Source organism: Crinia signifera, chromosome 1 (assembly GCF_055691185.1).
Source record: "Crinia signifera chromosome 1, ASM5569118v1, whole genome shotgun sequence".
Taxonomy (NCBI): domain Eukaryota; kingdom Metazoa; phylum Chordata; class Amphibia; order Anura; family Myobatrachidae; genus Crinia; species Crinia signifera.
This window is the reverse complement of record NC_139217.1, coordinates 418,996,128-419,010,145: the sequence shown is the minus strand read 5'-3', so window position 1 is coordinate 419,010,145 and position 14,018 is coordinate 418,996,128. Positions and strand designations below refer to the sequence as shown.

The 14,018-nt window shown below is 42.8% G+C and overlaps 1 protein-coding gene across 1 annotated transcript in view; it reads left to right on the top strand.

Annotated features, from left to right (window-relative positions):
• Nucleotides 1–14,018, top strand: part of XRCC4 (X-ray repair cross complementing 4) — a 340,917-nt gene that overhangs the window by 174,228 nt on the left and 152,671 nt on the right. Inside the window, exon 6 of the mRNA XM_083151842.1 lies at nucleotides 1,531–1,640. Within this exon, the coding sequence (XP_083007968.1) occupies nucleotides 1,531–1,640 (110 nt within the window). The remainder of the gene's footprint in view (nucleotides 1–1,530; nucleotides 1,641–14,018) is intronic.

The window sequence follows — 14,018 nt, the reverse complement described above, 5'->3', positions numbered from 1 at the left end:
ACTGTATGGTTCACAGGGCAATTGAAAGTTAAGTGCTGCTCTTCCAATGGAGATTTGTGGTAGTTTATTGGCTCTGTCCAAGGAGCCCCTGGTCAGACCTACTATGAATATTTCACTCTAATTAGTGTCTGTGACCATAGAATTTAAATGTGTAACTTTATTAAATTTTGTCTGCAACCATGGTTACAGATGATGCTAAAGAGATATTTTCATCATACCTGCCAAATGGAAGCACCACCTACAGTATTTCTGAGTCTTCAGCTGCCACTTACAGGCAGAATTCCCTCACTTTTGTATGGATGCTCATAGAACAGTGGAATCTACAACAGTTTTAATAGTTTGGGGCATTACAAGGTACTTGTAATGCCCCAAACAATTCTGTACATACCAGTGCAAAATTCTCAATTCCCCTTTCCCTGTTTTGCCTATGGTGAGTTTTGTCATTCACAGATGGCAAGCTGACTTTGCCAAGATATTCAAAATCAAAGTTGCCTTTTGTTCTATTGAGAATTATAAGTTCCATCTGTGATTAGTTGGTGATTTCCCTGCAATGCCATAAATTATCAATTATACTTGTTTTGTGTATTTGACATTTTCGGGCATACTCCTGTTTTAGCTTTATTTACATCCAGTGGCAGTGTTTACCTATGGGCTCCAGGGCTGCAGCCCTCCAGGTAAAATCTGCCACTGTAGTGAAGCCAGATGCAGTCTGTGAGATGTGGCTTCACTGTGACTGGCATTGTCTTCCTATTGGAAGAGCGGCCTGCCAGGAACCGAGGCAGTATCATTGGGAGGTGTTCCCTCCCTTTGGGACACCTCGCTATGGGCTGCTGAGCGGCACCCCATAAAATCTGGGGATTGTGCATGTGCGGTTCCTACGTGGCTACTTCGGTACTGCAAATGCACCGGTCCCGGAGCTTTTCATCCGTGTTATACAGGCACCGGGACCATGATATCCCTTATATGGGCTATTGCCGAAGCAGCTTTTAGAATCTGGACGCATGTGCAGTAAAGAGGTTTGTACGGCATATGCGCCAGTCACGGCGCCTATCATCATAGTACAGGCGCCAGGTACACAGCACCTGTGTTGGGACCAGAAGGAGCGGCAGCGGGGTGGGATGGGGGCTGCTTCAGGACCAGCAGTAGCCCCCTCCTGCCATGAGGTACGAGTCGCCACTGTTTACATACTAACATTGAACTTGCAAAATACAGTGTATGCCACTTTTAATGTTTTGAAAAGTATATGATACTTCCAAAATGGCATACTGTAGCATATATTAAGTTACACCTCCACTTACTGATTTTCACCATGGGCAGCTGTGCCCTTGAACAGTCATAGTTACTGCCACATACAGGGCACACAGAACTGACAAATCACACTGTGTACCACAACGTAAACCCAAGTTGGATATAATTCTTATGTTGTACCTTGGTCATGAATTCTTATACTATGACTATATTCTACCAAAATTCATGTAATGTATTTTTTTACTTTATTTATTTATTTATTTATTTATTTTGTGTGCGCAGCAGTAGCTCCATTCCATTTGATACTGTTCCTGTTGCTGACCTTACCACTGATGACTACAATGTCTCAACTGATGACGACAGTAAAATCCCAGAAGTCACAAAGGAGATTGGTATGAAACAAACCCTCAATGATTGAGAAAGAAATGTGTATTTTGTAAAAGAGGAAACATTATTAAGTAGTTTATACATTTACTGTGGTAAAAGGTCAACAACTATCAACAATATCCTATTAACAGGCTTGCTGGAGATTAGCGCCGATGAGCTGGCCCCTGAAAACAGCCCCGTTGTACAGCCAAAACAGGGGTACGGCCGCCAAAAACACACAGGTTTCAATAAACCTGTGTGTTGTTGGGAGAACTCATGCTTTGATCTCAAGCGATGTTGCAATTTAAGCTGAATCTATATATAAAAGGCTAAAACTCCTCATGTCTGAGGTGAAGTACCGCTTGCGACCACTAGAGTCTACTGGACTGACCTAATTACTACTTTAGAGAAAGTGAAAGCAAAATTATCTGTTTCAAACTTGTAGGAGCCGAAAAGGACTAAAGCCCCATAGGGTGATTCGGCTCTTCACATGTTTTAGAGATGCCCACCGCAATGCTGTGTGCTGGGCAATTTTTTAATAGGCAAAGCCCCATGATCTAGGGAAAACCAGGGCAAGCACTGGCTTTCCCGGCTATCGCTGCAGGGCATATACACGGAGTGATCAGTGCTTCATTTCAAATTAATCTAGTCAGATTGCTTTGAAATGGGCTGAAATCGCCAAGGTGGGAATGCTCCTTAAGCTGGCATATTGACGGGCTTTTAACTAGCTTACAATAAATAATACCAAAATCAATAAATTCTATGAAGGGTTTTACAATTGTTACCTGCAAAGTCATCTCTAGTTCTTCCACATCCAACAAATGCAGAAGCCCTGGTCTTGCAAAGAAGTTGCACCCTCTTTGTGCTGTGGAAGGGGGTAAGCTACTCTCTAAATACCCGCATGCAAACTGCAAATACAGTATATCTAAAAATACTCTAAAACTATTGTTTGACCATGACCTTCCAGGGTGGTTTTTTCCATTTTAGTTTAATGGATGCTGGGTCAGTTTTCATAATTAATTCAAAATGTATTTTATAATCATAAAAAAATTAAAAAATGTAAAGATATTTATAACAAACGGTCGTAATGTAAACAATTATAAAGTTGACACCATAATGTCAACAGTTATATTTTTGACATTTTTAAAATGTTCACATTGTACAGGTCAGCATCTGCAGAATGTCGACAGTGTTGATATGAAATGTTGACATTCTGCAGGGAGTGGAGAGTTGGGATGAGTCTGCAGGGTGGGAGGATCAGGGTTAGGTTAGATCTGGCAAATAAGGCAATCAATAACTTAATTAACCCTTTGAGTGCCAAGTAAATTTGCCAAAATAGGTGTTTGCAGAGCAAGCATTTTTATTATAACCATTACCGTATATAGGAAATATCTATTTTTACACTGCATTTTTTATTTTTTTTTATATAACAAATGTGAGCGATGCTGGCATTTTTAGAAGGTATTATCTATCACATAGATGTTGGCACTCAAAGGGATAATTTCCTTCATTTACTCCTACGACTAGTTTAGAAGTACTACTGTAAGTTGCCGCTCACAGACTAGAGATGTTTTAGCAGAAATAAAATGATAGAATTTGAGATTGAGTTGACAGGAAATAACTATCTGGAAAAGCGACTCAGTCTGGTGAATCTCAACAGATAACATCAGGTACACAACACAACAGAGAAAATCTTAAATTCCAGTAGATTCTCTGTGGGTTTTGGGCAGGGCCGGCGCCACCACTAGGCAGCTTTAAGCATTTGCCTGGGGGCGCTGGCCACTGGAAGGCGGCACTTGGGAGCAGGTCTCCCCACCCCGTGGAGCCAGGTAAGCGGCACCCGGCCCGCCCACTTGTGGACCGACTCGGCTGCATCCCCCCTCCTCCCCCGCCGTAGAACGGGTGAGCGATGGGGCTTGTCTGAAATCCCCCCCCCCGCTCTCGTAGAGCGACTCGGCCGGTGTGGTGGACCTGTTTTACAACCCCCCCCCCCATCCCACGGTGGAGCGACTCGGCGGCCGCAGCTCTCCCCCCTGTGACGGCGGCCACATCCCTCCTCCCCGTGGTGGCACCCGCCGCATCCCCGCACCCTCCCTGGCGAGCGGCTGGGCGCCCCCCGCCTGGAGCGCTGCGGCCCTGGGTTTGGGGGAGAAACATTCATTGGAATACTAGGGTATCAGAGGTCCAAGCCATAAGTCGCTCTAACAGCACCACCTGGTCCCTAATGAAGATACCTAGAAAAGGAAAAGGACCACTGTACAGCTTGTGTATAACACAAGCTAGACATAATCAGTTCTTACTCATTGTCAACATTTTGGTAATGTCAACAAGCTGCATGTTGATGACTGTTGACAAGTCATACCAGGGCCATATCAGCTGCCTACTGCTCGTCAGTCCTCTGAATGTTCTTAGCCGCAGATGCTGTACTATAGAATTACATATGAACAAATTGATAGTGTGTCATAATTTAGGCACACCAATTAAGAGCAAAAATGTATATTCAACATACAGTACAAAACAAGCAGTCACTTATTTTTTCCTGCCCCGATGCCCACTTCCCACCATTGTGTAACATCTTGGCAGCTTGCGAAGCGTTACAGCATTTTCAGTTGACCGTATTTAGCAACATGATTTAGTTTTCCACTGTACTTTTATTAGATCGATCCAGTGTAAAAGTGTAATTTGTAGCCTGTTTTACAAAAAGGAGCAGATATTTTGAATGACTTGGCATGAGCACGTTATTGCAATTACCGATACAACCAACGGGAAGTCTCTCTTGTGCAATTTTAGTCTGGCAACATCGCAGGAAGCACAGTGACAGCTCCTCGCTAAACTGTGAACCTTGATGAGCGATATAAATACAACTCTACACCTGCTTCCTTTGCAAACTGTTACTATTACTTATCCATGCTGGAAAGAATTTGTGTATAGTTTCTAGAAATATATTAAACATTTCCAATGCAGGCCAGTAATTGTGCACTTACAGTATATTGAACTGGTGATTATGTGCAGACCAATGGAAAGAATGATTTCATGTCACTGTTTTATAGCACTCCAGCATCGTAGGATTTTTTTATTTTGTAAAAATCCTGGATTGAAAGTTTTTTTACTTACATAAACAGGCAGGCGAAAGTTACTCTTTTTATTGAATTTTCTTATTAGGAATTCACCAAAATTTGTTAAATTGAGATTAAATGAATAATTGTAAAATCCATATGTACCATTTTAGAATTGGAATCTGGATGCTCCAAATTAATCAGCTGAGCAATATTGTGACCTTCTATAGTTTTCTTCTCTTCGGAACACTAAAATGAGGTTGTGCCTAGTAATGTGGGTGTGGTATGGCTGCCCGACAGTCAGTATACCGACATGGGAATCCCGACTGCCGGTGCTCCGACACGGGGGCGAGCACAAAGAAGCCCCTTGCGGGCTTGACACAGGTTCTATTCACCCTCTATGGGGGTCGTGGCAAAGGGAGAATAGCCCCGTCAGTCAGGATCCCCCCTGTCGGAGCACCGGAAGTCGGGATTCTGATGCCGATATACTGACGTCTTGGAACTGACGTCTGTGACCTGCGTCTTTGTACATGATGAGCAAGATGATCGAGATTTGGACATACAAGTCCATAGCTCCATCATGTACAGTGCATTTTAGTTAATGTTAGAAATGAAATAAAATACAATAAAATAATATATAAAAATCTAATTGTGCCCATACATGGTTTATTTTGCCGCTCCCGCACACATCACATCGCACAAAAATGTGCAGCACATACTTTTTGTACTAGGTCACATTGTACCTAGTACAAAACGTATGCTGCTGTAGCACATCGCATGCGTTTTGAACTAGATGCGATATACTTCAAAACTCACGGAGAACATAACTCGTGTATGGGCACCATGAGTCCAGACTGTGTACGGTACATTGTATTTAATTTGTACAGGTTGTAGTAAGGCTCTAATATACAACCCTCGTTTAGCAAGTATGTGTCTAATGTAGCCCATACACTTATGAGATATTGCATGCAATCATTCGATTTCGACCACATCTGTTCAATAAATAATAATAATGATTGTATGCACATTCTATGGATTATGCAACGCAATGAGTGGACCCGGCGGTCGAATACCGCGCCGATAGATAGTATGTGCTGTACATAATATTTATAGAACTGCAGGAGCAATCGCATGTGGTTTTAACCACATGCGATCGCTCTAATGCAATCCGCGGGTGAGGGGCGGAGGAAACGCTTTCGGTGGCGATGGGTTTGGGGAGAGGGGGGGTAGTTTAGCGCTGTGTAGGGGATCTAGGGGGGTCAGCGGTGGCGGCAGAATTTGAAAAAACTTTTAAAACACTGGGTGGCCCTCTGATTGGCTGCACTTTCTCGCTGACCCCCGCCGTCCTCTACGCTACTCTGCCACCGTCTGCCCACCCTCTTCAAGCTCCCCATGTGCCACCGGGTGCTGAAAGGGGGCATTGTTTGCACCATAAAATGCAATCGGATACGATGGACATCGCACTTCGATGTCGCATCGCATAAGTGTATGGAAAGCATAAGAGCTGTGTTGGAACATTTTATTTAGGATGCACAAGTTATTAAAAGGCTTTTCCACCATACTGTAGCTGCGTACCCTCCTGCATTCTGTAGGAGACTCCCTGAAATAGCAGCAATCTCCCTCATTAGTCTAGCAATCTCACCTAGCCCACATTACACTTACATTTTTGGGGAAAAAAAGGAACGAAAGATACATTTACTTGGAATCATCAGCACCATTTCCCAGCACTTTATTAAGTATAGTATCTCTTACTAACTGCATTTGGGCTCATCTACATTTGGATATAAGTAATTTTAAATTACACACCCACCCTTCTAGGTGCCACGTTCACAATCTCTTTACACAATCTCTCTATATATGGAACTAGACACGCCCTTTGGGTGGAGCATGACAAAATTCTATTACCAACTATAATCTCCCTGAAACTGGTTTTCAAAAGTAGGCAAGTATGTTTTACACATGACTTTTATTTAAAAAGAGTGTGTCTAATAAATTCCCATTGGTTTCTGTATATACATATACAGTATTTCCAGAATGAATAGGTTTAGGTGGGCATGAGCTGTTTTTATTGTTGGATTTCTTTGCGAAAGATAAAGCCATGCGGAAAATGATATCAGAGATCTTCTGCATTAGAATTTAGTAAAGTTTAAAACTCTCTTATTGGAAATAAAACAAGACTGATATGAATAAAAAAAATCACAATTCTTTGAATTAATAATTTTTAATAAGCATAAGAATGTTTAATATATCAAGAACATCACATGCACATTATCTATGTGAGGTGGATCAATAAAAAAAAATCCTCCCAAAAAGAACTAAAAGATTTCAGTTGAATTCCACATCAAATAATAATCAAAAAAGCACATAATTCCCCGTCCTATGGAGCTGGGATCAGGTCAAATAGTATCTGGGGTAAGCGCAGTTTGTAGCCTGATCTCCACTGAAGGCGATGCGGTCTGCAAATAATGACCTCTGCTACTGCTAGTTGGCAGAGGGAGAAGAGCGCATGAGCCGCTGCCATCCAGCAATCATCGGTATAGAGTGTGAAGCAGCTGGTCAGCTGCAGACCTTCAATCACGGCCAATGGTAGTGACAGCGGTAGCTCTGTAAAGGCAAAACGATCCACGGAGGGTCCGATAGTGTGCCACCGATGCCTTTCGCTCTATCTTGGGAGTTTTATCAAAGCGTGCACTCTATTATCACTAAGGGACAGATGTACTAAGGTTGAAAAGCCAATCAGCTGATAACTGACATTTCACAGACTGGGTTTGAAAAATGACAATACTTAGTACATCTTGCTTTAAAACTCTAGTACAGGAATAGATTGCAGCGCTGAAGACACACGTTCTAATCACATCAGATCTGTGGGCAATAGGTCAATAACGTGCAGCACCTGCTATTACAGATCCTGTCAGATTGTCGATCCTTACTATGCTAATTAGCTGGAAGCATTTCCCTAGCTATTGAAGGTTTGGCCACAGACATATAGAGATGTGAATAAAGGACATGCATATCATTGAAGCATTGATTTAAGGGTTTGCTTTTTTTTCACCATCTAATTAACCAGATGTGTGAAGATTTTTTTTTTTATATGACTGGAAACATCCTACATATATCAATGGAGATCATCGACCAAACTATTTTTCCTGGCTGTTGGATCAAATTTTGTGGATTGGGCCACATAGTGTTCGGTGGAAATCAACAAATTGAGCAGCTGAATTCTTAATGGTGGGATTTGCTTTAGTATAATCCAGGCTAAAGCAGTATATGTTTGCTGTTAAATAACTTTTGATTTATGTGCAGTGAAAAGCTGTGTTACGGTAGTAACATAAAGTACCAGCAATCTGTTATCATCCTGAGGAAAGATCTGCTTAATATTTATTGTTGAAAGCCGGAGTAGGCACATTTGGACATATTCTTTATAGTAAGGAGTCTTTGTGAACGTGTTCTCAGTTCTTGATCCTTTTCAGCAAAATACTGTATGCTAACTTTCTGATCATGCTAATTGCTCCTGTACAGTGTATACTTTGAAATGACACTAGCAAAGTTTTCATTCTAACGGGGTGATTATAATGTACATGTTCCCTTGATGTGTGCAGGAAAATTATCAATGTTGCACTGTCATACCTGCTGAGGATATGTGCAGCCGAACATCACAAATTGTTCCTCAATCCGTTATAAGGGAGTATTCAATCATTTTTTTTGACAGACGAAAAAACAGAAATGATTCGCCAACCAGTGTTCAATCACAGTCCGGTCTCCTGTCAGGTTCCAGTCCGGTCTCCTGCAGCTGCTTCTGTATCCCACAGCTTCATGAGCTGGGTTAAGCCTCCCCACTCCCTCCATACATTGTGCATACTTGCCTACCTGGCCCTCTCGATGAGCGAGAAAATGCTCTGTATATACAGTACTTATTTCTGCCATACATGCACCATAACATAGTGCAACACTTCTTTTTCCTTTTGTGCCAAATTTTAGAGCTGACATCTTGTGTAACAACAGGGTCTTAATGTATTTTGGCTGTTAGCTGCTGTTCAGAAAAACCTATGTTTAACGATTAATTACACCATTAGAAGCATTAATTAGCGCCTTATCAATAAGTCTTATTCCACAACAGCCATTAGGGAGGCAGCTCTCCGTATGCAGAGCTCTGCGTACACTCCCAATCTGCCAGAGGCAGTCCAGTTCCAGTCTGCTTGTCAATCCAGTTCCATTCTGGTCTCCTATCTGGTACTAGTACAATTATTAATCTGGTTTGTCTGGTCTTCTGTCCAGTTCCAGTCTGGTTTCTTCTCCGGTTCCAGTCTGGTTTCCTGTCCGGGTCCAGTCCGGTCTCCTGCCCCGGTCCAGTCCGGTCTCCTGCCCCGGTCCAGTCCGGTCTCCTGCCCCGTCTAGTCCGGTCTCCTGCCCCGGTCCAGTCCGGTCTCCTGCCTCGGTCCAGTCCGGTCTCCTGCCCCGTTCCAGTCCGGTCTCCTGCCCCGTTCCAGTCCGGTCTCCTGCCCCGTTCCAGTCCGGTCTCCTGCCCCGTTCCAGTCCGGTCACCTACCCAGTTCCCTTTCCAGTGTTAGTTCTGTCTATTCCAGTTCCTGTACAATAATGTTATCATTGCTTTCTCCTGAGACTCACCTTCAGGCTCACCTCTGCTTGAGCTTCTACACTACAGTCCAACGCACAAGTCTGCAGCTACTTCTGTATCCCACAGCTTCATGAGCTGGGTCAAGCCTCCCCACTCCCTCCATACATTGTCCATACTTGCCTACCTGGCCCTCTCCATGAGCGAGAAAATGTTCTGTTCCTGGACTTCCCTGGTAATGTATGATTGCCATCACCTGTAGTGACACACCTTTCTTATCAATTACCTAGCTCCCCACAGGTGATGGCAATCATACATTAGTAGGGAAGTCCAGGAACAGAGCATTTTCTCCCTCATGGAGAGGGTCAGGCCACTTACACCTTCCCAATCCAGACCCTAACTTCATGCATGACAACTATCATGTGATTAGCCATCTCATAGACAGCTGGGATCATTAGCTCACCTTTGCTGATTAGTGCTAGTTTACAGCAGGGAAGCAAGGGGGATTCTTTGATTTTTTGAAGAATGTTTGCGAGAAACTAATTATTCAGTAACTTAAGTGGTTTAAGTATACAAAGACAATATATCACTTTCCTTTAGTAAGGGAAGTCTGAGCTTTGTTCTGTGTCTGTTGCTACTGCAGCAAGAAGTGTAGCCTTTGTGCAGGACAGCTACACAGTGATAATAAATTCTAGCTCTTTCCTGTAAACCGCAGCCAGACAAATCATATACTGAGCTGACATTATACAGGAGGCAACTGTTTGTCACTTGTGACCACTGCTTGCAAAATAAATTTAGCATAGCCATACAGACTATAAGAGTAGCCCCTTTAAAAACACAACAATGTTTTTTATAGACAGAAATGGTCTTGGCCTCACTTATGATATACTATTTACAGTACAGCATGGACGGTGTAATGGTTGACTCACATCGCTGAGGTCATAGGTTCTATTCCCACCATGGCCCTAACTGTGTGGAGTTTTTATAGTCTCCCCGTGCTTGCGTGGGTTTCCTCCAGGTACTCCGGTTTCCTCCCACAATCCAAAAATATACTGGCTTCAGTCCTTTCTGGCCAGCCAAACACAGTTTCATCATTATTTATTTATTTACAGTTTCTTATATAGCGCAGCAAATTAGGGAATGGCTGTATAATAGAAACATAGAATTTAAGGGCATGTAAGAAACAAATGGCTCATCCAGTTTGCCGTAATCTGTGTCCTCCTTCAGCTCTTCCCACCACAAGGGGCCACATATATGCTTTGTAGATCTCATGTCTGCTATAACCATATAGTAAAGTAAAACAGCAGTGACCTACACTGCGCCCATTTCCAGCTCCTCCTACCACAGGGAGACACATAATACACTAAGCAAATCTCTGGCCTGCTATAGCCATATAATAAACCGGAAGTAACTTTCTCTGCACCTGCCCTCCACTCCTTCCACCTTCCACCATGCAGATCTCTGGCCTACTTTAGCCAAATAATAACCCCACATTGACCTACCTTGTGCCTGCCCCTAGCTCCTCCCACCACAGATAGCCCCATATACCCTATGCAGATTTCTGGCCTGCTATAGCCAAATAACCCCACAGTGACCTACTTGTGCCCGTCCCTAGCTCCTCACACCACAGATAGCCCCATATACACTATGCAGGTCTCTGGCCTGCTATAGCCAAATAATAACCCCACATTGACTTACCTTGTGCCCGCCCCCAGCTCCTCCCACCACAGAGAGCCCCATATACACTATGCATGTACAGTGTCTGTTTCTTTATCACTGAATATCTGCAATTAAAAATGCTCCAAACACACCAAAAATATAATAATACAGCTGAAATCTGGACAGTTGGCATTTTGAAAGCAGAATCCTAACAGATCCTGCCGGTAAATTATGAGGATAAGATCAAGCACTAGAGGGAGGATTAGTTTTATATTGAGGGTGGGGGAGTTTAGGGTGAGACTGAAGGGGTGGTTAGGGTTAGGCTGTTCGAGGAGTAAATGGAAGAAGAGTTTAGAATAAATAAAGCAATCAAAGGGATTAAAAATAAAGAACAATAAATCAAATAGTGTTCTAATTGTGAATAACTGAAATGGGATAATTTCCTGCTGTGTATCCAAAAAAAACACTGTCCTTGTAGTGTCTGGTTCTGGTGATTTTTCCAGGTGACTCAATGTGCAGTTGAATGATTCAATATTGTTCCAGATCAGGAGTATGGAAATAAAACGTGAACAACAATGTGTAATACAGTTTAAAGAAACACAAAAATTAAAAGTGTTCATTTATTTTCTTCTGTTGGTGAAAAGAGGCATACTGCACTCACACTGAATCAAAAAATTATAAATGTTGAAAGGTTTCTTTTAGTTCTTCTGTAAAAGCCTCTCTCCCTCCAGCATTCTTGGAGAACGTACTCTCACTCACATATCAAATATTAAGATGAAACATGTAAACATGTAACTGGTGATAATTGGTACTTACATATAACAATACCTGATCTGAGTTGGGGTGAAGTTGAGCAGTGCTATGCTACTCAAAGTGTCCGAAATGTTTTGAATATGTATTGCAACACTCAGAGATAATATATTTTCTGGGTGTGTTATGGGAGTGTCTTACTCAGACTCACATTATCGCTCACATTGGAGTCCATACTCTGGCAGAGAATCTTCACTTAGCATGGGGCTGGCTCAACTTTGATGGTGCAAATGATGGTGGAGAGAGGCTCCAAGTAATATAGAAGACTCTAAAGCTGGTTAAAGTGGGCATCTCAGTCGTTGCACCTGCAGGAGCACATCTGTACTCCAGGAATGAGCTTGTAGCGGTACTTGTGTAATGTGGCAGAAACAATACCAGGAAAATATGACCCCCCCCAAAAAAAGGGGGAAAAAGAAAGAATGAGGAGGGAGAGGTGGACAGGAGCTCCGGCAGCAAGCAGTGCAGACACTTGCTGTAAAATGATATGTAATATATGATGACTGTCTATGCTGTGCTCTATATATGAGGTCTCACTTGTATATACCATACAAAACTAGTATATCAAATTGGTTTTCAGTATGGGGAGGAGTTTGGTGGAAGCCCTAATAATGATATATATACATGGGCTGGCGGTCGCTGGGCCAACACGATGAAGGGTTAAGCTGGGTACACACCAGGACGACTAGGGCCCGATCCCCTCAATCTAGATCCAATTCCAACCAATTGGATGTAGATTGTAGGTAGATTGGGCCCTTTTTTTCCCTGTTCTGGTCCGATCCCGAGCCGATGCGCGGCCCCGCGGGTCGGTCGTTATTCAGATCCTACCTGCTGCAGGTAGGATCTGAAGAACGACCATACAGCCGGGTGCGGGTCGCCATCGGATCGGACCCGCTCACGGTGCACATTGTGAGCGGGTCGTGCCCCCCCGCGTCACCGTGAGCGGGTCGGACGAGACACTGACGACCCGCTCACGATGTGCGTCGTGAGCACCTACATTAGGTCTCCACATTAAAAAAAGTCAGCATGGCTAAGGTCGTCAGTGTCGGAAGGTCAACACGAGCATTAGGTGGACAATGGGAAGGTTGCCAGTTAAAATGTTGACGTGAGTTTTTCACATTTTTTGTCTTGAATGACGTCGTAAATCAACATGGACACCATATCCGTGTACCCCGTCCCCTCGCATAGCTCGCTGCACTCGGCACACTATTATACTCTCCCTTCACACCCTAGTGGATGGTAGGGTATGAAATACCTCTGTCGGCACATGTCGGAAAAAAATGTGAAAAACTCATGTTGACCTTTTGACTGTCAACCATTGTCAACCTAATGCTTGTGTCGACCTTCCGACCTGTCAACCTTAACCATGTCGACCTACAGGTTTTTCATGTATTGACCTAATGTAACCTTCATCGCGTCGACCTAGCGATTGTCTCCCACTTGAACATCACTAGAATCCCTTATTTTTGGTTTAATGAGCTCCTATCCATAACACTGCATTCTCATCCCAACTGCCAAGTCTGTACCTTGGAAGCCGAACAAGGATGGAACAGGCTAACGAGAATACACAGAAGGGTTCACTGTATGTGTCAGACAATCACAGTATCAACATTAGGACTCGTCAACTTGTTCAAAATGTTGACAGCATTCAGCATTTTGGGACTGATGTAATGTCAACATTGTTAGAATGTGAACATGCTGGGTGACATTTAATACAGTGAGACATTCAGAAAGTGAGAGATTTGGTAAGAAATCTCCACTTTTTTTAAAGCGGCATACATCACTTCAAAATCAAACTGGTTTTGCAGTGTAAATGATTGCCGCTTTAAAAAAACTGGAGATTTCTTACCAAATCTCTCACTTTCTGAATCTCTCATCCTATTAAATTTCACCCGCTGTTTTTGTTCTCATACTGCTCCTAATCCAAGTCGTAGCCCTAATACTAAAACTTGGAAATGACAACATTATGACAATGTTGGATTTGCGATGTGAATAATCTGCAAATGTTTACATTTTGCTGGTGTAGATGTTAATTGTGTTGACATGTTAACCCTGTCGACATAATTATTATGAATGACAAGACCATGTTCTAAACACCATGTGAATGCTATTGCTGGGAGATGCATTCTCTCTATGGAGTTTCCTTTTTCATACTGTAACTGAAGTAAAACCTCATTGCAATTGAAACGCACCTACTGTAACATCAATTATTTTAGCCAGTGCATTGGCTTTGACAGAGATATTTAGTTTTCTGTTTGTGCATTTTTTGGTCTTTTTATTACAGTGCCCTCTAATTGAACCACCTGTTT